This window comes from Sebastes fasciatus, chromosome 17 (assembly GCF_043250625.1).
Source record: "Sebastes fasciatus isolate fSebFas1 chromosome 17, fSebFas1.pri, whole genome shotgun sequence".
NCBI classification, from domain to species: domain Eukaryota; kingdom Metazoa; phylum Chordata; class Actinopteri; order Perciformes; family Sebastidae; genus Sebastes; species Sebastes fasciatus.
Window position 1 is genome coordinate 18,690,508 of NC_133811.1, and position 24,903 is coordinate 18,715,410.

General features: G+C 37.9%; 4 protein-coding genes and 1 long non-coding RNA gene across 7 annotated transcripts in view; 3 read left to right on the forward strand and 2 right to left on the reverse strand.

Annotated features, from left to right (window-relative positions):
• The window catches only part of pag1 (phosphoprotein membrane anchor with glycosphingolipid microdomains 1), a 60,718-nt gene extending 55,738 nt beyond the window's left edge, over nt 1–4,980 (reverse strand). For all 3 annotated transcript variants that reach the window (XM_074613191.1, XM_074613190.1, XM_074613189.1), the window contains exon 1: nt 4,698–4,980. The gene's annotated coding sequence lies outside the window, so the exon portion shown is untranslated. The remainder of the gene's footprint in view (nt 1–4,697) is intronic.
• Nucleotides 1–24,903, forward strand: part of LOC141754250 (uncharacterized) — a 164,658-nt gene that overhangs the window by 32,286 nt on the left and 107,469 nt on the right. The window lies entirely within an intron of this gene.
• mrpl53 (mitochondrial ribosomal protein L53) lies at nt 9,501–13,647 on the forward strand. The gene is made up of 3 exons (XM_074613945.1): nt 9,501–9,655; nt 11,582–11,694; nt 13,439–13,647. Exons 1-3 carry the CDS (start codon nt 9,507–9,509, stop codon nt 13,555–13,557), a joined length of 381 nt encoding a protein of 126 aa, XP_074470046.1. The 5' UTR covers nt 9,501–9,506; the 3' UTR covers nt 13,558–13,647.
• Nucleotides 15,853–17,877, forward strand: fabp4a (fatty acid binding protein 4a). Its single transcript, XM_074613679.1, has 4 exons — nt 15,853–16,010; nt 16,178–16,353; nt 16,466–16,567; nt 17,596–17,877. The coding sequence occupies exons 1-4, from the start codon at nt 15,938–15,940 to the stop codon at nt 17,647–17,649; spliced, it is 405 nt and encodes a 134-aa protein (XP_074469780.1). The 5' UTR covers nt 15,853–15,937; the 3' UTR covers nt 17,650–17,877.
• LOC141754522 (uncharacterized) lies at nt 21,108–22,601 on the reverse strand. Its single transcript, XR_012590671.1, has 3 exons — nt 22,463–22,601; nt 21,696–21,795; nt 21,108–21,413 (listed from the first exon to the last, which is right to left on the reverse strand). It is a non-coding gene; the product is annotated as an uncharacterized LOC141754522 (long non-coding RNA).

Here is a 24,903-nt window from a genome sequence, read left to right on the forward strand (position 1 = left end):
CGATGGGGACGGGCTCCTTGCTTGTTAAAGCCTAAGTGAGTGTGAAATGTGTGTAGTCTGCCTAACGACATCTTGACAGCCTATGATGAAACTCTACTTTCACAGCAGCAGACAGAGTGTGATTATCCTCAGGACCGTCAGGCCCGGTATACAGCAGCATCACTGTGCTCTCCAACAGTCCAGACACATCATGACCGGCTTTAATGAGAGCAGAATTACAGGCAGCTGTTCAGCCCCTTCTGAATAGGGAACAGTTCAGGTCATGCAAATTACTTTCTACTAGGTTATTTCACCACAAGGTGCTATGACTCAAAAGCGTACGTGAAGAATTGAACAGGAGGTTAGAAAAGCTCATTTGAATAGTTTTGCTCTGAATCACTCGAAAGTAACAGAAAAACACCTGCTAGCGCCTTTCTAGTCTTCCGACCACTCAAAGCGTTTTTACACTACATGTCAGCGTTCACCCATTCACACACACATTCATACACTGATGACAGAGGCTACCATGCAAGGTGCCAACTTTGCCCATTAGGATCTAATCTAAATACTCATTCACACACCGATGGCACAGCCTTCAATTGGGGTTCAGTATCTTGCTCAAGGACACTTCGACGTGTGGACTAGAGGAGCCGGGGATTGAACCGCCGACCTTCTGATTGGTGGGCGACCTGTACCTCTGAGCCACAGCCGGCCAAAGAGTAAAGACTGGAAACGGCAGGCAGACACCTGACCTGCACCCGATTCAACTGTTATCAGGCCATTGAATAGGTGTTATCGGTCGCTACAAGCACCATAGCTGTGGGTCATTAGGGGCCTACGACGTTGTAAAACTCAATGAAACGTTACATTTTGAACACAAACAAAAAGGCTTCTTTAGGTTTAGGCAAAAAAACAACAACTTCTTTAAGTTTAAGCAACAATACCACTTAATTAAGTTTAGGGAAAACATTGTATTTTGGCTTAAAATAGCTATGTTTCAAAAGTGAAACTTTACGCTTGTGAACACAAAGACAACTACACGTTGCTGATTTCACATGGGATGATAACCCCGGTCTCCTATTTGAAAATACTGTGATTTGTGTCCCATCCATCGCCCCGACCTCCACCCCATATGGAGTTTCACTTCCGCTTCGGCTCCTGTCATTATTATTACGGTTGCTAAAAGTTGCTGTTGTGTCTTTTTAGACCTTCTTTCGGTGATCTACCATGTGAATAGAGGATAAAACCTACTATTGGGTGTAGTAGGCCCCTATTGACCCACATCTATGGTGCTTATAGTGACCGATAATGCCTATTTAACAGCCTGATAACAATCTCATCGGCTACCTTGTAACAGGTGACATTAGTAAACAGAGATCACAATTAGAAATAGAACAGACTAAGAAACAATTGAGGGCATCTAAATCATGAGTTTGGTTGTAATAATTAAACTTATAAGCAGCAACGTTTTCAGATTCAGCTGGCTCAATGCGGATGTAGTCTGAGGTTAGACCCTCCTATCCAAGCTGGATGGGAAAATGTTTGGACAGCTTGAGAGTGATCCCTTTCAATTAAGAAGTGTGTGTGTGTGTAAGAACAAAAGGCCACCCATAACAACCCAAAACAAACTGGACTTCAACTGGTGCAGTTTGGTAAACTCCCCTTTTGCTCCTCACTCATCTCCCTTCTTATACGTGCAACAGCTGCACATACCCGGCCTCGTCTCCGTCCAAATACCAGCATTAGCAGCTTGCTATGAATACTCTGAAGTTAAAACTGTCACAAAGCATTTGCCATGCTGCTGTCCTCTTACATTTGCACGGTCTATCGCTTAAAGAGCGACAGAGATTTAGTCGTGCGCAGACATCCAGCTATGTGTCTTTGACATGTGCGTGTTGTAAAGCCGCTAAAGCCTGCCAGCAATACGATGACATGAAAACAAGCTGAAGGAGAAAACGAAGAAGGGCGAGGATTTGGGGATCATTTTGCTTCAACGCTGGACTTAAACACAGAGGGGGTATTTCAAGAACTCTACGCTCATTTTAGGCACGGTTACAGATTTAGGATGCAAAACACGACTGCTGCCAGTTTCGCCAGAGCGGCTGTGGGTATTTATTCACCGTGCTCCTATTAAAAGATGTCAAGGAAAGACCCATTTCGTTAATGTTTAGCATAAAACACGAGGAAGTGCAGCGAAAGCATGGGGAAGCTAAAACAAAGTGCAAATTGTGTTTGCTGAGGCGAATGTCAACTTCTGTGAAAGCCAGTGTGCTGCAGGGTAGACGGCCTGCCAACAGCTCCTATGAACTGAGGGAGGAGTGGGTGTCTATTGGCGGCATTTGGCTCTCTATGTGTGTGTGTGTATGTGTGTGTGTGTGTGTGTGTTGGCGAGAGGGTTGGGGGTATTAGAGAGAACCTGAAGAGAATTGACAGAGTGTGAAAAGGGCTGTTTATTTATTCGGCAGGTGAGCAGGGAGGATTTACAATTACAGAGAAAGATGGTTGTAGAATAGTGTGTGTGTGTGTGTGTGTGTGTGTGTGCCTCTGCTTCACCACGCATCACATATTATGCACATGTTTGTTTGTTCATGTGTGCATGCCAGCTCTATAATGAAGGAGAGGCCATGTACTTGTCAGTAGGGGTGTAAGAAAATAGCAATACACATGAGTATCGCGATATTATGTTGATATATCGATTCTCCAAAAACACTGTATGGATTTTAAATTAACCTCTTAAAAATCTCGAAAACCTAAGGAATCCACTGGTACCATCCATGTCATACTAAATTATGCTCCAAAGTTATGCCTCTGACTTCAAGATATGTGAATGAAAATGGGTTGTATGGGTACCCACGAGTCCGCCCTTTACAAACATGCCCACTTTATGATAATCATATGCAGTTTGGGGGCAGCATTAATGTGTTAGTTTGCCTAATCTGAAATGGTGTATTTGTTCTTTATACTATGACAGTTTTCCTAAGAAATCCCAATATATCGCCTTGCTTACAGTATCGCAATACATCTCAATATATCAAGTCGTTACCCCTGTATCATGATACGTATGGTATCGCCCTACTTGTCAGTATCAATGAGGACGATGCATGTCTGAGGTTATCCAGCGGGCTTACAGCAGCATCCACTCACACATGACCATCCATACAGTACATGGTATAATGTGTGTGTGCATGTGTGACTAAAGCCAGTCAAACTGTCAACATGGGGGGGGGGATTTGATTTGCATCTTAAAAAGAAGCACAGGCACATCTCGCTGTCATGAAGATGGAAAAGGTTCCCACAAATGTTCTGGTAAGAAAAGAAAAAAACGCATGAAGAAGAATGCCAGGCCATTACTAATTTCCTGTATGAATACATACACTGTAAACAAGGAGGCAAACAAGAAGGAGACGTTTTAAAATCACTACCCTTGATATAAGTCAATTAACATAAAGAATATTAAAGGTCCCATATTGTAAAAAGTGAGATTTTCATGTCTTTTATATTATAAAGCAGGTTTAAGTGCTATATAAATACTGCTAAACTATCAAAACGTTCAAAATACGGAGAAATACACACAGCCCGTATTCAGAAATTGTGCGTTTGAAACAAGTCGTTTGGATTTCTGTCCATTTGTGATGTCACAAATATACAATATTTAGACCATTAACACAGTTTTAAACGTAAATATTCTAAATGTGTCCCCGGTTATTTCCTATTGCAGTGTATGTAAATAACATCAGCTGACAGGAAGTAAACATGGACCCAAGCTGTTGCCTGGCAACGCAATTCCGTTGAAATGCACTAAAAACGGAGCGTTTCAGACAGGAGGGTGAATACAGGTATATTCAGACAGACAGTATGAGAAAAATAAAGGTTTGTTTTAACATTACAGCATGTAAACATGTTCTAGTAGACACACAAAATACAAGTATGAACCTGAAAATGAGCATGATATTGGACCTTTAAGGTGTGTGGTTATAGAAATGTGAAGGTAGCACCAAGGTTATATGATAAGATAAGATAAGATAAGATGAACCTTTATTAATCCAGGTGATTAATTCAGGTGACAAAGCAGCAACATCATCAAACAGAGTGAAACACAGGAGAGGCAAAGGTATACACAAATTATGAAAACAATAATAGAGATATAAAAGATACAGAGTGAATGGGTGAACATAGTGTGTACAGTCCATCAATAAATAAATGTAGTATGTACATATGTGCAGTGTATAAAGTGGTGTATAGGATGTATAGTGTAAAGTGTGCCAGTGGTTAGAGTCCAAGTTGGTTGCAGATAGTGCATGTTTAAAGGGTTTACAGTTATATTAATTAATAATAAATCTTTAAAAATGTACCTGATGCAGCAGGAGATGAAAAAAAGGAAACTACAAGCCAATTTTAAACAGAAAAAGACAGCTTCTCCAATAATATTGAAGTGCAACCAGCAGCTCAGAACTGTATAATATGAACAGGAAACACAAAATGTTGTGGTTGAAGGCAACAAGTCTCTGTTCCAACTTGACAGTCACAGACACACACATATGCAGCATTGAGTCTGCCGCAGTCACAACTAGCTGCTCAGTCAGTGAAGTTTTCCCAATGCCACACTCACACATACATACCTATATAATATCAGCCCAGCTGCAGCAGTGACATGAAAACAAATAAACAAGAACACAACTTTTACGCAGAGGTGTGAAGGTATGGAAAGGAGCGCTTACCAGACAAACAGGGCTAGTCTATCCTCCAAAAACAATCTGCATTCAGCGGCTGGTTGAACAGAAAGTGCTTTAGATGTGTTTAGTGCGTCTGTATCCTCCGTCTAAAGCTTCCCGGTGTCACATTAAAGATGTTTTAGTCTGAAGAGGACTCACACAGACAGCGATGCGTCTCCCTTCTTCACGCTGCGCACATTTACTGGACGTGAGAGACACACGGAGCTGTTCATTTCAGTCTGCTCTGCTCAGCTCTCTGTGAGCTCCGCCAGGCAGCAGGACTCTGCTGCTGGGAGGAGGAGGAGGAGAGCAGCCGCGGCGCGAAGCCTCATGGGAAATGTAGTTCACGAGCACTAAAGCTTGACTGGCTCTTGGTAGATGTGCTGCTGCAAGACACTTTTTGTACTATATGGGCACCATGCATATATATATATATGTATATATATATATATATACATATATATATATATGCGCATATAAGAAAAGATAACAAATAGTCAATATGATTAAGATACATATGTAAGTAATGAATTGGTATTGTGATTAAGCTATATTATAAGTAATTAATTGGTATTCTGGATTGATAACAAATTTATATTTTGATAAGGATAATTATATCAGTAATGTATTTATATTTCTGTATGACACAGATTAAAGGTAATAATTATAGTTAGAATAATTAAAAATAATAATAATTATGGTTAGACAAATTTAGGAATATTTAATTAGAGTATATGTATGGCTCAATAAGGAAGATGGTTAATAATTAATAATTGACTTATGGAGAAGGGGTGGGATTAAATAAGTTTATACTTCTTCTCACTCCTTTTCGAATATGTAAATCAAGACATCAAGTGTTTGACAATTTATTTTTCGTATGCTTTTCATTGTATGTAAATACTACTTGTTTCAGACTGTCCACTTGTTGGTATGATCATTCTTTTTTTTTTTTTTGTATTCTACATGTTCGAAATCAATTTTGAAATGAAAATTAATGAAATTAATATGAAATCATATAAAAAATAAAATAAGGATAATCAATATTATGTATATATAATTGATTTAATTATATAATTCATTGATTAAACTATTAATTATTATTTTTGAATTATTAATAAATAAATAATAACAATAATAATAATAATGATATTGATAATGATATTAATAATGATGATAATATATAAATATATATTAAACAAATTAATGAGTAGGTGAATTAAGTTATAGATTTTTTTTATTTGCAGACAGGTTATACAACAGCATAAAACCAGGTAAAAGACATAAAGTGACAGGAGAGGTCAAAAAGCCACAAAAAAAAAGTAAAAATGAAAACAAGCTTGACTGGCTCTTGGAAGATATGCCGCAATACACTTCTTGTACTAAATGAGCCACATGCACGCTTATAATAATTCAATATGGAATTATATACAAAATAAAATACATTTTATAAATTTTAAATAATTTCTCAAAAAAAAATATATTTGCTGATGCTCAACAGTTTCACATTAGAAACTTTAAACAGAACAGAAATATTTTTGTTTTCACTGAAAACACTTCCATGATTTATGAGTAACATTAACAGTTATATTTCACATGTAGAGAGAAGCATAAAAAGAGCGCAAATGATAGTCCCTGATACAGTGGATTTGTGTTCTTCACACCGGGGCTTCACACTGGGGACACACAAGGACTGCTGGAAGTTCCTTAGGGAGACAGAACTTGAATAGCGACTGACAATAAAGTGCTACTCCCTTGCTCACTATCAGTCTCAAGGGAGAAATACCTTTTTCTCCAACAGTAAACACACTGGTATTTCCCAAGAACTCCCTGGGTGTTCTCACATACACTGTTACGATCTTTCCTAAATCACTCTCTGAGGAGCAGCTCCATGTTTGACAATAATATCACAACTTCTATACTCCATATTCACACCTAAACACAAAGTGTGAATAGCAGATATAAACCTCACTGTGTTGTGACACATTGACCCATGTTATCCAACACTGTAACAATGAAATTTTTACACCAAGTAGCAAGTCTTTAGCAGTATTATAGTTTTAAAAAGGACACAAGCCGAATATCCTATACACCGGTGCCTCCTTGTACTTAACAATGAAAAGGACATTTCATAAGTTATTATTGTGTTCAGGCAGAGAACTTGATAAATGAAGTCCTGCACCAACACAATACCTCCATTTTCTTTGAGGTCAAACATTCCCCTGAGTATTCATTGTTTCGGAGCGCTCTCTCCCCCACTGTCTTATTGCTGGACTTACAGTATACTCAATAAGTATCTGTGTGTGTGTGTGGTGGGTGTGGGGAGTGTATAGGAAATGCTTCTGCCTCTCAGTAGCCCTATGTCTAAATTTAGAGCCCCGTGCCTCCACTGTACAACTGTCACAGTCTGCGTCGGACTGTCGGCCGCGCAGGAAAGAGACTTGAGGCGTGTTGAAGTTAGGATAAATTGTGCAAGTTCGGGTGGGCTGATGTGAGAATAACACTACACACGCCCTGAAAACAAGGTGGCTATAAATACACAGCAGCTATACTGAACAGAGGTGAAAGAAGGGCAAACGCAATGCAAACGTTTTTGTTTTTTTGTTTTTTTTTTACAAAATGGGCAGATAAGATGATTAATATTCAGTTTTATCTCTCTTTTCTTGGGAGTCTTTTTCAAACATGACAAAAATGATCTGACCACTGAAACTTATTTATCCGTTTATTGAGAAAATGAACTAAACTTACATTTATTATTATTCATCGTGACACAAATGTGGCCAAGAGATAAACACACATTTATATTCTCCACTGTGAAAATCAGATTTGACAACCATTCCTCGCAAAAGAAATTACAAAATTGCTGTTTTGATGTCATGCAGCAAACTCCCCCATTACACACATACACACACACACTAACTTATTTCACAAAAGCAATTCATGCCATGATTAAATTTGACTGAGTCCAAAATTTAAATGCTTGTTTTTATACCCTGACGGGCCTTTGACCTTTTTTCATCTGCTGAGTGCATGGAGCAGCAGTAGCTGGAGACTCCCATCCTCCTCGTTTATTTGATTATGAGATGTGTCTGTTTGATTGTCTATTTGGAGAGCAGCACCTCCTTTATTGACTTGGTGCAGTGACAGACCTCTTCTAACATAATTCTGCTCTGTGACATCGTTTGTCAGATGATTATAAGAACGTGCCACTGTCGGTTTCCCCGTGAATTTGCTGATGTCATTTGTCATGTCATTGTGAACGAGATCGTGCTGTTTACATACTACTAACCTATATAAAAGCTTAATCTTACTACAAGTGGTGTTATTAAACTATTACTGCTTAAATAGACACCTGACATCATAGGAGAGAGCAGGACATCAATGACTCCTGCAGAATTCATTCCCAATAGTAGTCTGATTATCAGCGATCAAAACACCGTGTCTCAGTATAGACAACACCTTCGCCATAGACCCCATGTTGTAAATGCATTTACACATAAGGCATGCAGCATTACAGCCCATACATCTCATGCCTCACCTCACACATGTTTATGCACCAACTCTCAAAGAGCAAATGCAAAAAATGTTAATCATATATTGTCAAGGTTTTTGAAAAATTATAAGGAAGAACTATGGAGGTGGAGGTTCAACTATAAATCCCTGAGAAACCAAGTAGCAGATGATTAATAATAGATAGAAAAATTACACTAATGACCAGGCATTGAAAAATATAATCTCTATCATCGCTATCATCACACATTTCTACATTTATTAGACTTTTTAAAAAAAAGTAAGATAATGCATTTATAGAAATATACCTTTAATTCTATTTTATTTTATTTTTAATTTATTTATTATTTATTATTTCCAGTGTAAAGTAGTTGGTATGTACATTTATATAGAGATTTGTGAATACGGTGTTTCTTGTACCTACCTCATGTCTTTTTGTGTGAGGGATTTTTTTGTGATCAATGTAAAATGCTGCTGTAACACCCCACTTTCTCTTTGGGGATCAATAAAGCCAATTAATCAATCAATCAATCAATCAATCAATCAATCTATCTATCTATCTATCTATCTATCTATCTATCTATCTATCTATCTATCTATCTATCTATCTATCTATCTATCACCTCCTAACATAAAAGGCACATTAGATAGGAAAAATACACTTATATTATACAAAACAATATAAAGAATAATAAGGTATAAAATAAATTAAAGGAAAGAATAATTAATGAATATGACTCAAATAAAATCCACTGTCCATTATCTGTCTATTGCTGTAATTTTGTACCTTATTATTTGTTTTTACATATACTTAATTTGTTCCCTTTTTTCAAGGCTGTTTTCATATATGCAATCCACTGTTCGTAATTACAACAGTCTATAAACCAACTTTTAAATAGATGAGCTTACAGACAAACCCATCAAGTACAATTAGAGAAAACAACCTCAACATTCAAAACCGAAACAAAACCAAGAAAATTAATACCAATAATAATAATGACAAAAAGAAAGAATAGAGTTAAAAAAACAAAAAAAACAGAAAAAAAACACACATGACAAAAAAAACAACAACAATAATACAAAAATACGAGAGTAATAATAAATTAAATCAACAAGTAAGTTAATAGAAAAAAAAATTATAGTGACATAATTTACTTGGGCACACACATGCATCCTTCCATATTCCTTATTCTGTGAGTTCCCTTTTCCATAATAATAATTCTGTACCTTATTTATATCAATTATCCCAGTCACCTGCAGGCATCCCCCTCATGGTGAGTTATTATAATCCTCTGCTGCCCTCTAGTGATGCGTCATGAGAAGCATCAATCACCACCGAGGTTGGAGGTCACAACAGAAGACATGGCGGCTCCCAGTAAAGCGACCGTGGTGCTGAAGGCTGTGAAGCAAATAGCGGTCCAGTTCTGTCCTTTTGAGACTAATGTCCGGTCCACACGGTAAGAACAGTGTGTTTAATGTCTTGTTGTGTTGCAGAGTTGTTTTTGTAGCACTGGATTGTTTGTTTCAAGCTGTAATTTAACAATGAAGCGACCAAACAGCTGCAGCCAGCCAGCTCACTAGTTCAGTCTGCAGGTTGTTATTGTCTCATTAGGAGGACTGATGAAGGGATGTGGTTGTGAAGAGTTTGACTTATTAAATAGCTATGATAAACGGAGTTCCCTTACCTACTTTACCTACACAATATACAACATTATTTGTCTGAAATTTAGGCAAGGCAGCTTTATCTGTAGAGCACATTTCAGCAACAGGGATATTCAAAGTGCTTTATATAAACATTCAAGAACAAGTGCAAAAGAACATTAAGACATAATTAAAACAGTTATAAAAACATTAAAGATTAGAAAATAAAAACAAGCTAAAAATAGGAGCTAAAATAGAGTATAACACACAAGAGTAAAAGCTCTAGTTCAGTATAAGATCATTATCTGGTTTAATAAAAAGCAGCAGCAGCAAACAGGAAAGTTTTAAGCTTTGATTTAAAAGAACTCAGAGTTGGAGTTGGTCCTGTATTTTTCTGGGAGCTTGTTCCAGATATTTGATGCATAAAAACTTAACGCTTCTTCTGCATGTTTAGTTGTGACTCTTTTGGACACTAAGCAGACCTGATCCAGATGAACCTGAGAGGTCTGGATGGTTCATAACATAGCAGAAGATCAGAAATGTATTTTGGCCATAAACCATTTAGTGCTTTGTAAACCAGCAGGAGTATTTATTATAGAAATCAATTCTCTGAGAGACAAGCAGCCAGTGTAGAGTCCTCAGAACTGGACTGATATGATCCACTTTCTTGGTCTTAGTGAGGACTCTAGCAGCAGCAGGTTCTGAATCAGCTGCAGCTGTCTAATCCATTTTTTACGAAGACCAGTAAAGACGCCGTTACAGTAGTCAAGTTGGCTGAAGATAAATGCATGGACTAGTTTTTCCAAATCCTGCTGAGACATCAGTCCTTTAATTCTTGCTATATTCTTCAGGTGATAGAAGGCTGTCTTCGTAATTGTCTTAATATGGCTGTTAAAGCTCAGGTCAGAGTCCATGACTACACCAAGATTTCTGGCTTGGTCCGAGCTTTTTTTAATCTAAATGTCTTAAATATTTGATCTGAAAAGTTAAAAAATGGTTTTAAATAGAGGTCCTGCACTGTTACACACGTGTTTTCACTTGGACTGCTCTTGTTGGGCTGAGCTGGACATGTCATCACAGGGTAAACACAGGTGTAATTGATCACATTAAATTATGGTCCCGTTATATTTAGTGTGCCACAGCCATTCCAGTGAGCCAGGATGCACAATAGCAGGGTCCTGGCCCACCTAAATGGAACAGGGCCTTAATTAATGTTATTATCTACAACCTTTACCCTGCAATGACATGTCTGCTATAACCAAACTGAACAGCCAATATAAGAGTAATAAAGGTGTAACCTCTCACACCCAAAGGGTGCAACGATGATCCAGACAGATGTCGGTCAAGCACAGTCTGCTGCACACTCCCTCACAGTCCTCCTCAGATGTGGTTTAATCATAGAAAATAAGTGATAGTAATAAGGGTGTGTTGGGCCATTAGTCACCAGTGTTAATATTGGTGACTAATGTTATACTCCTACATGATGTAAGCCCTATAATTGAACAACCGTTGTGTCTACTATCTGTAATGCATTAGAGGGAGAAGTGTTCAGATACGTTACTTGATTAAATGTACCACATTGTTAAATACTTCAAGTTGAAGTGCACAGTAGCAGAAAATGGAAATATTCAAGTAAAATACAGGAACCCTTAAAATTGTACTGACATACTTTGATAAATGTACTAAGTTACTTTCCATCCCTGCTGTAATGTAATCAATCGTATGCTCCTGTTGCCCCACAGGGAGTTTCTGGCCTTGGTGGGCTCAGAGAAGGCCAGAGCTACCAACATGAACTGTGAGGTGATGTCCACGGTGAAACATGACAAGTCTGAACCGGTAGTGGATATCACTTATCGTAAGTATTACCTGTGACCACATTCAAATGTGTGGGAGAAGATATTTAACTGTGAGACTTTATGAAGCAGTGTGATTGTGGCTGGAGTTTTGCATTTAAAGTTCAGATTCCTGCCATTGGTTTTTATACCACTGAAGATATGTAGAGTCATTAACGGTCACACAGTCATACAATTTTGTTGTCGTTGTTCCCCATGAAGACAATTTGTGTTGTTTACTCAGATGTGTGAACAAGCCTCAAGTGGATGATATTAAAGAACATATTTAACACTGACACATTTGGGAAGTTTGGTCTGAGAGAGAGACAGACAGGGTTAAAGACAGATGGACGACAACAGAGTAACAACAAAAAACTAAAGGCATTTTGACATATTAATGTCCTCAGATTTGCTATTAAAGAAAATTAACTTTCTTATGTCTATTACTTTCTTTAAATTTGACTACCTTAAAAGGATAGTTTGGATGTTTTGAAGTGGGGTTGTATGAGGTGCTTATCCATAGTCAGTGTATTACCTACAGTAGATGACGGTCACCACGCCCCCAGTTTGGAGAAACAGACAGGAGTACCGACGCGGAAGCGTAAAAGAAAAGGCTCACCTTAAAAAAACTAAAAAACAATATCATTATAAGTGTACGCTATATTTAGAATATTTACACTCCTTTACCTTGGCGTCGGACAGCCCTTTCCGACGGGGAACTAAAGCCGGACACGGGGGTTGCTGGTCTACCGCTGCCTCAGTCGGTTAGTTTGTTTGTGTTATCGTGTGACTGGTGAATCCGAACTAACCAAAGTCACACAATAACACAAACAAACTAACCGATCGAGGCAGCGGTAGACCAGCAACTCCTGAGTTCTGCGAGGTAAAATTAAATTTGTTTTCAGTGGAGTCTGGTTGCTTTGGCGAGAGGCGGCTTCAGTTCTCTGTCAGAAAAATAGACAGTATATCTGTTTGACGGTAAGGTAAAGCGGTGAAAATATTCTAAATATAGCGTACACTTAAACTGATTTTATTAGGTGAGCTTTTCATTTAGGTGGCTAAAATACATTTTGCTGTCGGCCCCGTTCACAGCAGTACATTGCTTTGGTTCCGTGCAACGGTAACTAATGTCTGTTTCTCCAAGCTGAGAGCGTGCCGACCGCCATCTACTATAGGTAATATACTGAATATCGATAAGTACCTCATACAACCCCACTTCAAAACACCCAAACTATCCCTTTAAAGTAGCAAGAAGAAACTACAAACCCTTTAGGATTTATCCACCTATGAAGCTCACTTGAGCCAGTGCCTAAAGACAACATGTTTACCTTTTTTAATTTTAAATTACAGTAGGTTCAGAGGGGCTCTGTCTTTAAAAAGTCCTTTGAGATATTGTTCATGTCGAGAGGTAATCTATAGATAAATGACCTTGATCACTGGTGTACAGGAGGGTGTTATTGCTCTTTGATTAAACACAGGAAAAGGTGTCTCTGTACATGCAGCACAATGCCTCATATACAACTCAAGACTTGGAAGTTCATGCTGATGTTTTTACCGCATGATATTACTTCCACACAGTGAGTGAGTCAAGTACTTGTGAAATGTCTGCCACAGGTCAGCAGAACATTGTACGGATGTTGCACATTGTGTGTGACTTGACTTCTGCTCAGAGTTAACTTTTCACCTTTTTGCATTCCTTTTACAGAGCTATCAGTCAGTGTGTCATTATGAGTCACCTCATTGTGTCTTTGTCTTTCTCTGCTACAGTAGACGGAGACAAGCTGGTGTTGAAGGGAGCAAAGTTGACCAGCAGCGAGATGCTGAATGCATTTCAGTCACTTTGCACGGCCAAGGATCCACAGGGAAAAGTTGCAGCGAAAAAATAATGATCCTCATGTTAAATATATCTGTGTTGAATTTATCTGTATTTAGCTGTGTATATTCTTGGATGTTTATTATTAAAGTATTTCATTTAAGTGTGTTGGTTCCTCTTTAAGTTGCACAATCCAAATCTTTCCACCATCTGCAGATTACATCCTACAGATGTTCTTTGCTGCACCATCTTGTTAAGGGGAAATAGTTTCGACATTAGCTATGTTTATTTTCTCCTTATTAAAGGCATCAATAGAAATGCTTTAACTGCTAAAAAGCACGTGCTGTGATCAGTGCATGGTCATGGTGCGTCCTTGCATAATGTGCCATTTTCCTGATAAAAGAGATCATTCCAGCGTTTGAGAGAACATTATGCAAGCTCCAACCTTTGACACAGCGGGCTTAAATGTAATTTGGCACAGTTTTAGATGCAGCCCCACTGAAAAGAAAAAAAGAACCCTTTCACCCAGGCACAGATAACTGAAATCCGTTCCTCTCTGCTACTGTAGCTACTCTTCGTCCCGTCAGCATCTGTAAATTGATGAGTTTTCTCCACGGATGGATTATTATTATTAATACATGGTTTTCACGTAGGAAATGTATTTTCATCAGTTCCTCTGATGAAGCTGAAGCATGTTCTCGATGAGGTTTACTATTAATATATTAAGCTAAATAACTTTTATGTCTTCTACTATACTGGCAAGTAAAATTAGTACCACCTCCCGATGAATCACCCACTGTAAAATGTTTTTAATGGCTTAATTAGTAAATAATGTCATCATGCATTATAGATCAGCTATGAGCCATTAATAAGAACACATTATGGATTGTGTAATACAGTTATAAATGTAACTAATCCATTATTAAATGCTAATGGGGTTCTCATTTTCTAACACGCCATTAAGTCTGCAATATTTATTTACATTAATAAATATTATTAATAAATAATAGGGGGTTTATTCATCAAGTCTGCAGTTGCAAATGATACATAGCATATACCGTATATACATAAATGTATTTATTTATTTATTGAATTAAGAGAGATTACTAATTACCTAACTTTTAACATGAACTTCAGAGATGCCTTACAGCAAACAAAACCTGCAATAACGAGTAATCATCATCTCTGGCACTGGCGTTGAATGCTCTCATTGTTTTTACATTTCTGCTACTTTTGTAATGTATTTTATTCTATTGTATCATATTGTGCTGTAGCTACTGTACTATACTAGTGCTTGCTGAAGCATTGTATTGATGATATAATTTGTAATAACCTGCCCAGGGACTACAGATACAGCACATTTAGCCTACATGGAGTTAGAAACTGAAATGTTGATTAATGTGCTCTGTCTCTGGTCTCTATGTGCAGCCCATTTGTAGAATAGGGGTTAAACAATTGAGCCAACTTATGTGTTTAATAACTTATAATTGACTTTGGTAAGTTATTTATTAACCATTAATAAAGCCATTAATAACCATTCATAACCCCTGGGGAATTTAAAACAGGCCAACCTAATGGTTAGCATTCAACCAACTACATCTCCCATGATGCTTTGGCAGTGTGCCACTGGCTTAAGTCTCATGGGATATGTTGTTGTTGCATGCTAACAAAACTAGCCGTTGTTTGCTTTGGTTAAAATAACAATATGTTGAGATTTTTACCACGCGTAAAAGTGACAGATGCCTATTGATAATTGTTTTTCATCCATGTTGTCCATGTATCTGTTTTTATGTTTTTTATTTTTTCCCACTCACAATGTTGTTTGGTTACGATTGCCCAGAAGTCTTTATAGATATTTAAATCAATATCCTCCTGACAAACACTAACCATACACTTCCACGCAACACACACACTTTTTTTTATTTATTTACTGTATTTTTATTGTTGTTATTATATATATCTTGTCCTAATGGTTTGTTATCACTATTATGTAGTCATATTATTTCTTTATATTAATCTTGTCTCTGGGTGGAGGTTTCAGATAAGCCCAGTGTTTTTTTCTCTTCCTGCACTGTATATTATTCATTTATTTTTATTTTTTTGTTATGTTGTATAGTCTTACATTGTGCAAAATAAATAAACAAATAAACAAAACAAAAAAAGCTCAGAATATACAGAGAAAACACATGAATATGATTGGGAAAAATCGATTTTAAACACCCCTTTTTAATGAGAAAATCCATTTAGTTATACATGCTATAGCTTAGAGGGGAGCTGGATGCGGGACTTCAATTATGACGTAGCAGGCTGTGATTGGTTGTCACCCAGACAGTTGACGTCAGGCTGCCCCTTTAAAAAGCAGTGTGTTCCCACAGTGGAGGAGAGTTGAACCCAGAGTCACACTCCAGCTGCTTGTTGTTTCATCAGGATATCTCATCACAGAAACTGCAAACATGGTTGAGAAATTTATTGGAACGTGGAAGATGATTACCAGCGACAACTTTGATGACTACATGAAAGCAATTGGTAGGAGAGATTGGGGGTTTATTATAGCTAGTTTATGGACAATCAGGATTGCTATAGTTACTTGTTAATTGGCCTATTGATTTCATGTCTATAATAAGTTGTATTTTGCACATAAAAAACTAAGCTTTCACTGTGTTAAATGTAATGCATTTTGATGGTCTGTGCAGGTGTGGGATTTGCCACCAGGCAGGTTGGGAACAGGACCAAGCCCAACTTGATAGTGACTGTGGACGATCAAGGGATTGTATGCCTGAAGTCTCAGAGCACCTTCAAGACTACTGAGATCAAGTTCAAGCTCAACGAGCCCTTTGAGGAGACGACCGCAGACGATAGGAAGACCAGGGTTAGTTATAGTTAGTTTAGTGTGGTGCATCTCTGAGAAACTCTAATCCCAGTCTTGTTGTGTCTCTGCTGCTGGAGGTATAAAGACTTGTTTCTGTTGTGTGACCCTGCAGACCGTGGTGACTCTGGAGAACGGCAAGCTTGTGCAGAAACAGAGCTGGGATGGCAAAGAGACGAATATCGAGAGGGAGATCGAAGATGGCAAATTAGTAGCGGTAAGATCATGACTTTTTTGGGGGAAATTAAACCATTTAGCAACTTTAAAATGCCTTAAATTAGTTCATGCAATGATCTGTAAAAGTACTTCATCACTCATGAGCATCCTTGCATTTTTTACCATTTTTATTTTTAAATCACAGATTTTTTTCACATTTGATTAGTTGATTAAGTTTTAATAAATAGGCTGCCAATGCAAATGTAAATATATATATATATATATATATATATATATATATATATATATATATTAATTAATTAATTAATTAATTAATTTATTGCCAGTTATTACCACTACTCTTGTGCCCATATTGCACTTGAGAGAATAAGAGCAAACATGTATTTTAGGATTAAAGTGTCATTGTACTAAAGGAAATCCTAATATAAGGGGGGAGCAATGCATGCAACTAAATACTACAAAAAATATTTCCTTATATGGACTTGGAAGAGTTCAGTTATACATATCAAGAGATTTAGCTAACTATTTATATATTTTATTTTTATATTATACATACAGTATATATTATATTATACAATATTATACATATATAATATATTCTTTTTTTTATTATCTAAATCTCTTGTGATATATAAATGCACTCTTCCAAGTCCATATAAGTATTTACTTTTTGTAGTACACAAAGTAAATACTTATGTGGACTTGGAAGAGTGCAGTTATATATCACAAGAGATTTAGATAAAAACTAATATAATATAATATATATATATACAGGAAATCCTAATATAAGGGGGGAGCAATGCAATTACATTTGCATTGCTCCCCCCTTATATTAGGATTTCCTGTAGTACAATTGCCTTTTAATACATTATTTTGTATATATTACAAAGGATAAAGTTACATAAACACTTTTGAGAACCACAGACACTCTGATAGGAATATACCGTAAGACTAACTGTGGATATACACATGTTATAGAGGTAGATAGCTGCAGCCTAAATTCTTCCACAAACACCTTGTTTGATCCTCAGACCGCACCTGATCACCCTCTTTCTTTATTCCCTACAGAAATGCATAATGGGAGACGTGATCGCGGTGAGGACATACGTGAAGGAAGCGTGATGTGGGCTCCCCTCAGCACACCCGTTGGATGCATTGCTGGATGACAGGCTCAGTTCAATGAGCGTAATACCAAACTAAAGTAAAGGCGTGTTCTGCTCTTCCTATTTCTTTATCTTCGCTGTGTTGCCAAAATTAAATTTCTGTGCCTCTATTCTCCAACATGACACATTTGGTTTCATTTGGAATTGTTGTGGTGATTTGAATAAAAGTGAATGAAAATTTGTCAAATTTGACGTCTCTGTGATTTCATTAGATGTTAATTGCTGGTTTATTTGGATGGCGTAACGTCCAAATTTAATCATGACATTTTTGAAAGCGTTCCAATCATTAGGGCACGCTGAGGAATGCTCTAATGGGAACATACCACCTAATCTGACAAGCTGACTTCCTGACTTTAATGGTTTATTCCCATGCTTGGTGGATATTACTATCATTATTCCACACGCGATTACTTTTTCCAGCTTGTACCGTCCTTTCATGCTTCTTTATTTTGGTAAAAATCCAAACATATTCCCTATTTAAAGGTCAAGAAGTAAAAGTCAGCCATGATGTGTGCTGGCAGGGTCCCCATGAGGAATGTGAACTCTTTTCAGAAGTATCGAGAGCATCGTGCAGAGAGGTCACAGAGGAAATGTATCCCCTCTTCCTTTTTTGGAGGTCGAACATTTCCCTTCGCACATGTACTGCCAGCTGTGCGTACATGGAGAAACTAAAAGCATTATGGGTCTTCCCTACCCTTTGGCTGCTGGTCAAGAGTTTGCGTGTTTGTGGGCTGGGGGGGGATTGTTCCAGAGCCGACGGTCACTTTCCCATGACAGGAAAAGGGAGACGATAGCACTGATTGGACCTGATGGCCAAAACAGCTGAAACAGGTGGAACTGTGGGCCAACTCTCTTGTTCCCCTCTGCTCGGACAATGGTACCGGCAGTTAGTCGAGGAAGGCACACTGTTGTTGAACTTTTGGGGGGATGCCAAGTGGATGAGAGCATCCCAGTGGACGGCTAGCAAAGGTCACCAGTGGAGAGCTCTATTAGTGTGTCATTGGCCATGTTTTTAATGCCTCAAGGACATTTCACTGTAGCTGCCCTTACGAAAAAGTAGTATACTTCAAGTTTATTTTATAAAGTATACTTTATGTAGTAAGTATACTATCAATGCACTAGTAGTATACTTGTAAGTGTGCTACTTTAATACTTCTCCGGACTAAATTGGCCCACTTTTTAGTTTATAAAAGTATACTTTTAAGAATAGTAAACTTTGAGTACACAACTAGTTTACACCTATGTTTTATTTTGTACCGCAACTATACTATAAGTATACTGATAGTTTACTAGTTTCATACTTGTAGCTCACTTTTTAGCTTATGAAAGTACACTTTAAAGTATACTCTCAGTAAACTAGTTTAATAGGTTTTGTACTGCAAGTATACTTGTGGCCCACTTTTGAGCAGAGATTGAGACTCGAGTCTGCGACTCAAGAATACTTAAATATACTTTTCTTAAGTATATCTAAATCAAAAGATTACGTAGTAGGCCTATAAGCTAAATGTACTTAAGACTTTTCTGTATACTTGTCAGTATGAGCCAATTATACTTAAGTATACTTTTGTTAAGTATATCTCTGATAAGTACATGAAAAGTAAACAAAGTAGATTTTAAGTTTAAAAGAAGTATACTTATAGCACAATGAATAAACTTCTTTTTGGTAAGGCTGAGGGGACACTTGGTAACTCCATTTGTTAACCCTCGGCCAAATATAGTAGTAGTAATAGTATGTAATAATAATAATGTATAAATCCCAAAATAGCCCTTGACATGAGGAGTAATCCCACACATTATTCATATTCAACATGAATTATTATTAATTATTCTCAGACGGATATCGCTGTTTGTTATGTGTAGAGGTGCGTACAGTAGTGCGGCTGCGGCGCTGCCCCGAAGCTTCGAATACCTTCTAATATTTCTCACCGAAGCTCCGAAGCCCAAAAAATAGTATTCGGGACAGCCCTAATCCTGTGAATGCTGTGCAATCCATTATTAAACCTTGTTCAAATTCCTCTGAAGAGCTCCTGTTTTACTCTCGTCTGTGTGCATTTTGTTCACAGTGCTGCTGGGTATTCTGTATGTGCGTTATAAAAGTACTCTACTCTAAAAGCCGGTCATTTTCTCACAGCCGGAGAGAAAAGATCACATCTGGTATGGGTTGACTTACAGGTGCAGTGCTTGTGATCAGCAGGCATCTCCGTCACTTTGTTTGGATAACTGCGGGGAGCGAGGCAGATCTCCAACTCCCTGTTTTATCTCCGACATCTTGATTTGACGGTTTCTGAATTAATGGGGAAGTGGAGCTTCCCTTACAAAAAAGAAGTTTATTCAAGTGTGCTATTAGTATAATTCTTTTAAACTTAAAATAAGAGAGTATGCTGTCAGTTTACTTTATCAGAGATATACTTAACAAAATTATACTTAGGTGTACTTAGCGTATACCGACAAGTATACAGAAAGGTCTATATGTACTTGGCAAGAATACAGAAAATTGCAAGTATACTTGGCTTATACTGAAACGTTTACAGAAAACTATATTTGGCTATGTACTATAAGTTCACTTAAAGAAAACTTACAAGTATACTTGCAGTAAAAACTATTAAACTACTAGTTTACTAAGAGTATACTTTAAAGTGTACTTTCATGAACTAGAAAAATGGGCTACAAGTATATAACTAGTAAACTAACAGTATACTATAAGTTCACTTGTATAGATGTATAGTTCATATTATAGTTGCAGTACAAAACACAACTTTGATGTAAACTAGTTGTGTATTCAAAGTTTACTACTCTTACATTTAAAGTATACTTAAAAGCATACTTTTATAAAGTAAAAAGTGGGCCAATTTAGTCCCAAGAAGTAATGAAGTAGTATACTTACAAGTATACTATTAGTACATCAGGAAGGAGCATGACGGGATCAATAAAGTTACTATCTATCGATCTACCTATCTATCTATTCGTATACTTATTACATAAATTGGGATTATACTTAAACTATACTTAAGTTTACTTCCTAAACTTGAAGTATTCTTCTTTTTGTCAGGGTTTCTGCAAGTAGCCCTCAGTGATGCAGCTTCAATATTTGATAGGTAGGAGCTGGACAGTATAAAAAAACATACAACCATAAATATGAACAGTGAAGATGAGACAGAAAGTCCCTGTGAACATGTGGAATAATACTCTGTTAGCATCAGGCCAAACAGGATAGAAAGGGAGGTATTCCACTGCAGAGGAAAGGTCCTGATCTTCCTCTGCTGCCCACAGTTGACGGAGGCAAACCTCACATCAGCACAGTGGTTGCAGAGTGCAAATTACTGTAGGAAACCGTTCAGGAAGGAGCATGACAGTGAGAAGCCTGCTGAGAGTTAACTGGCAGAGAAAGACAAAAGAAAAGAAAAGGGATAAACATCCTCAAGTTAGGACATTTCTTTTAATGTCATGTACAAGAAAATACACCAATATACTGTGGCATGTTATCTCGTTGAAAGTAACTCACACGATGTAAACTGATGATTTGTTTGTCTGCATATGTGTGTGTGTGTTTTTTCCCGATAGACAAAGGTATCTTGTTGACACTGGGGTTACTTTGTGTCAAGATTGTCTTTGACTTTAGAAGAATGATCTCACATCCTTTGCAAAACATCTGGAAAGCTGCACTTGAGCTGCCGCGTTGACACCCTTCCTCCGCTTGTCCTCTGCCTGTCCTTAACTTAAACTCTTTCAAAAACAAACACCTTTCATGTTTAAGTGGATCAACAGCGCTAAAGACACACAATGTATGAGCCTTCATTCTCATGCAACACACGACATGGGACTTCATTTTACTTTCCTTTATGTTGCACCACCAAAATACATAAAACCAAATGTGCTCTGGTAATAAAATCTGAGCAGACTTTCTATTATTTCACTCAAGAATGATTCATTTTTATTTATTTATTTGTCATGGCTTGAGGAGGAACTGCTTCCCTGGCCAGACACTTGCTAAATGCGGTCACTCACTCGTTCTTTAATTCAAGGATGCTGAGCTGGGGCATGATGAGAGAATGATGTCTAGACCACAGTGTCTAGGGCTGGAAATCCTCAGTCAAAACAATCTAATCTGTAAAGCAGAGAACCAAATATCACAGGAAACATAAACAATCATGAAAGTTAGGAACAAACAGGGCTACATGTTTCAACATCTGAGGAAATTAAGTGAATTAGACAGATAAGAGTTTTAGTGAGACATCATTTCCTTTAGTGATGAGGCAACTTTGTAATTCAGCTGTGTTGTTGTTGTGTTTGAATTAAGGAGGTGCAGGTAGAAAGGTGGGGAGTTTTAACATTCAAGAAAAAAAGTCTAAATCAAGACGGGTAACCTGCTAGAATTGCTTGTTCTCAAACATTTTTACGTATCAAAATAGATGTTAAAAGCCAAAAACAAGCACCCCCTTTTCAGCCACAAACTCCACTATAAAGTGTTAAGACTGTAACTGAATATGTCAGCGTTACAACGATGACACAATAAACCAAACAACTTGACGTCAGCTTTCTCATTGGGGAGAAATGTGTTGAGTCTGAACCACTTTGGTTTCAGGGAAATTCAAGAAAGAAAAAAACATGAATACAGCAAAAATCCCACTCCTACTCTTTGTGTTTTTCCGTTAGCTTTCTGCTGGACGACCTTGAGGTCAACCCCCACATAGATACTGAATCTCGGAGGGTTTGCTGTGAAGTACACGCCTCCACATTCACTCAAAAACATTGAACGCACACATCAGTTTTACCTCAATCCTCTCCACAGGACCTGTGGCACCTATGCCGACCCAAGATCAGTCTCCCAGGGCAACTAAACAGCTGGGCAGAACTATGTCAGTTGAGGCCCCACGGAACTGTAGGGGAGGCTGGTTGCCGCGCAACAAGCTTTCTTTCCACAGGACCTTGCAATCCAGTTAACTCTGATTTCATCAACAAGTCTCTGAAAGTTACGCAAGCTGTGCCCTGTCTGGTCGCACAGAGGCAGGCTGTACTATTATCTCCCCAAAACACTCAGAGAGACATGTCTGACATTCCAGGAAGGGACTCTGTTTTGGATCAAAGATTGCAGTGTAGAGCGCTGTCTAAAACTTTTAAATTATCTTTATTTATCGCATATCAAAAGCCATTTGGTGCTTAATTCTGCATCTAATAGGCACAGTTAGACATTTCCTCTGCATACATACATACTTGTTTCTATAACATTAAAGTCAATCGCAAGAAACTGGAACCGACAAGGAAAAATTTTCACTTCTCTTTCTCCTTGTCCTCCCACGCAGAGAGGTCAGAGGTCAAAGGCTCAGCTAATGCCAACTAGTATGAGACATATTCATGTGTTTTGGGATTTTTTTTGCTTGTAACCTTTGTCGTAATTCTTGATATAGCTACAATGAGACAGTTTGAACTTGTGGCTTAAATCCTGCAGTAGGCAGAACATATTTGGCATCATTGGGCAACAATTCCATAATAACCTTTCAGCAGATATGCAAGTGTTCAGAGAGAAAACTAGACTTCTGCACCTCCTCATGGCTCTGTTTTCAGGCTTTAAAAAATCTAGCCTGTGACAAAAGACTTTGGCCAATTCACAGGTCATTTCAGGGAGAGCGTTCCTATTGAGCTATTCTATGCACTGCAACTTTAATACAATGTTAGTGTCCTTAAATCGACCTCAAATGCTATTGCTAATAATAAAGTGGGTGTTTTCCATCTTTTCTCACTTGTAGTAGAAGGGGTGTAAATTCAGCTCAAAATATAACTTCTAAAGGCCTCTCCACTGTATGTGAGGAAATACGATTTGTATTGTTTGAGCACACCACAAAGAATCGCTGTTTTTCTAGTCATCCCAGCAGGAGTTCCTGTCACAGTTAAACCTGGAACCTACGAGTGATTGTATAGCTCAGAGGAAGGATGGTGGAAATCTTTAAAGTGAGACTATACAAACTGGAGCCAACAAAATGTTTTCCCCTGGGTAAGACTGCAGTCAAAACACAGCACTGTTTCTACAACCATGTTTACCTGCCTTCTTTTTAGTCCTCGTGTCAATTTTCTGTTCAAAAGCAGATGAGGAAATGCTTTGCTAAGCAATAAAAAGCCAGAAAGTGTTAGTTTTCTACTCTGAATCCACCACCAAATCATCCACTCCTCCTCCTCCTCCTACGATTACTGTGTGACAGGACATGTGATCTGTAATCTGGAGGGGGTGACGGTGATGGCGATGGGGTGAGTGAAGAATGGGGTGTTCTTGGAAATCAGTCTGCGTGTATTTCTGTGAACCAGATGGGAAGTAACATATTGTAGATGGTCTTTAATTGTTCACATCAAGCATCCTTTGTGCTCAACCCTCAGGAAGAGCTCTGCAACATGCAGAGCCACAGCATGAAGAGCGTGAACGAAACTACTTCAGTAAACTAGTTTATTAGGTACTACTTCATACACTAAACTATTACATAATCAAATCAGTGAAATTGTAAGATGTAAGCATTTTCTGCCTTAAGCAAAGTAGCAGATTAGAGAACTAATTTGCTTATGCATTGAAATATGATATGCGAGCTTACTTGAAATGGTTATCTGCAGGACTTGTACATCTTATCATTAAAATCAAAACATGAAAAGCAAACGAAATCAACCTCACCCTTGAAAATCGTCTTGGGATGTTTCGAAACTTTGATGTCAAGATCATATGTGGCCGTTTTCCATGAGCCATTAGAGAGCCAGGCTGGGGAGTTCAGGGGAGGACATTACAATCTGAAATTTGACTGTCCCACCGGAAGGCCCATTCGCACTGTCGTGCCAGACAAAACAACAGACTGAGAGCAAGATTTCAAAGAATCTAGGTGGATAAAGTAATGCTTTGTTGTGGTTTCTATGTAATAACTATGAACACAGACACACACTCAGATGACCTTCTGTTGCAGGTGGTATGGATGAATGGAGTTGATATTTTAAAGGTCAGACTATGCTGTTTGTCTGCCCCGGGTTCAATGGTCTATCAAGCCATGTAACTGCAGACAGAGTCCGAGAAGGTTAGGTTGAGAAACATGCCCGACTCAAGCTCAGACTTTATACTTGTGTACTTCAGATTTATCCCGTTGTGTTCAGTATAGCTGGTATATGTTTGTCATTTCTTGATCTGATTTATTCAGAGTTCAAATTGGCTGTATAATGTTTAAAAGGGGTCAAAGCAACCACAGCA

Bases quoted from the DNA above. Each gene is read 5' to 3' on its own strand.
- mrpl53 (XM_074613945.1), top strand. From the start codon at position 9,507: ATGCGTCATGAGAAGCATCAATCACCACCGAGGTTGGAGGTCACAACA. The intron at 9,656-11,581 runs GTAAGAACAGTG...GTTGCCCCACAG, and splicing joins ACTAATGTCCGGTCCACACG to GGAGTTTCTGGCCTTGGTGG. The intron at 11,695-13,438 runs GTAAGTATTACC...TCTCTGCTACAG, and splicing joins GGTAGTGGATATCACTTATC to TAGACGGAGACAAGCTGGTG.
- fabp4a (XM_074613679.1), top strand. From the start codon at position 15,938: ATGGTTGAGAAATTTATTGGAACGTGGAAGATGATTACCAGCGACAAC. The intron at 16,354-16,465 runs GTTAGTTATAGT...GTGACCCTGCAG, and splicing joins CAGACGATAGGAAGACCAGG to ACCGTGGTGACTCTGGAGAA. The intron at 16,568-17,595 runs GTAAGATCATGA...TATTCCCTACAG, and splicing joins AAGATGGCAAATTAGTAGCG to AAATGCATAATGGGAGACGT.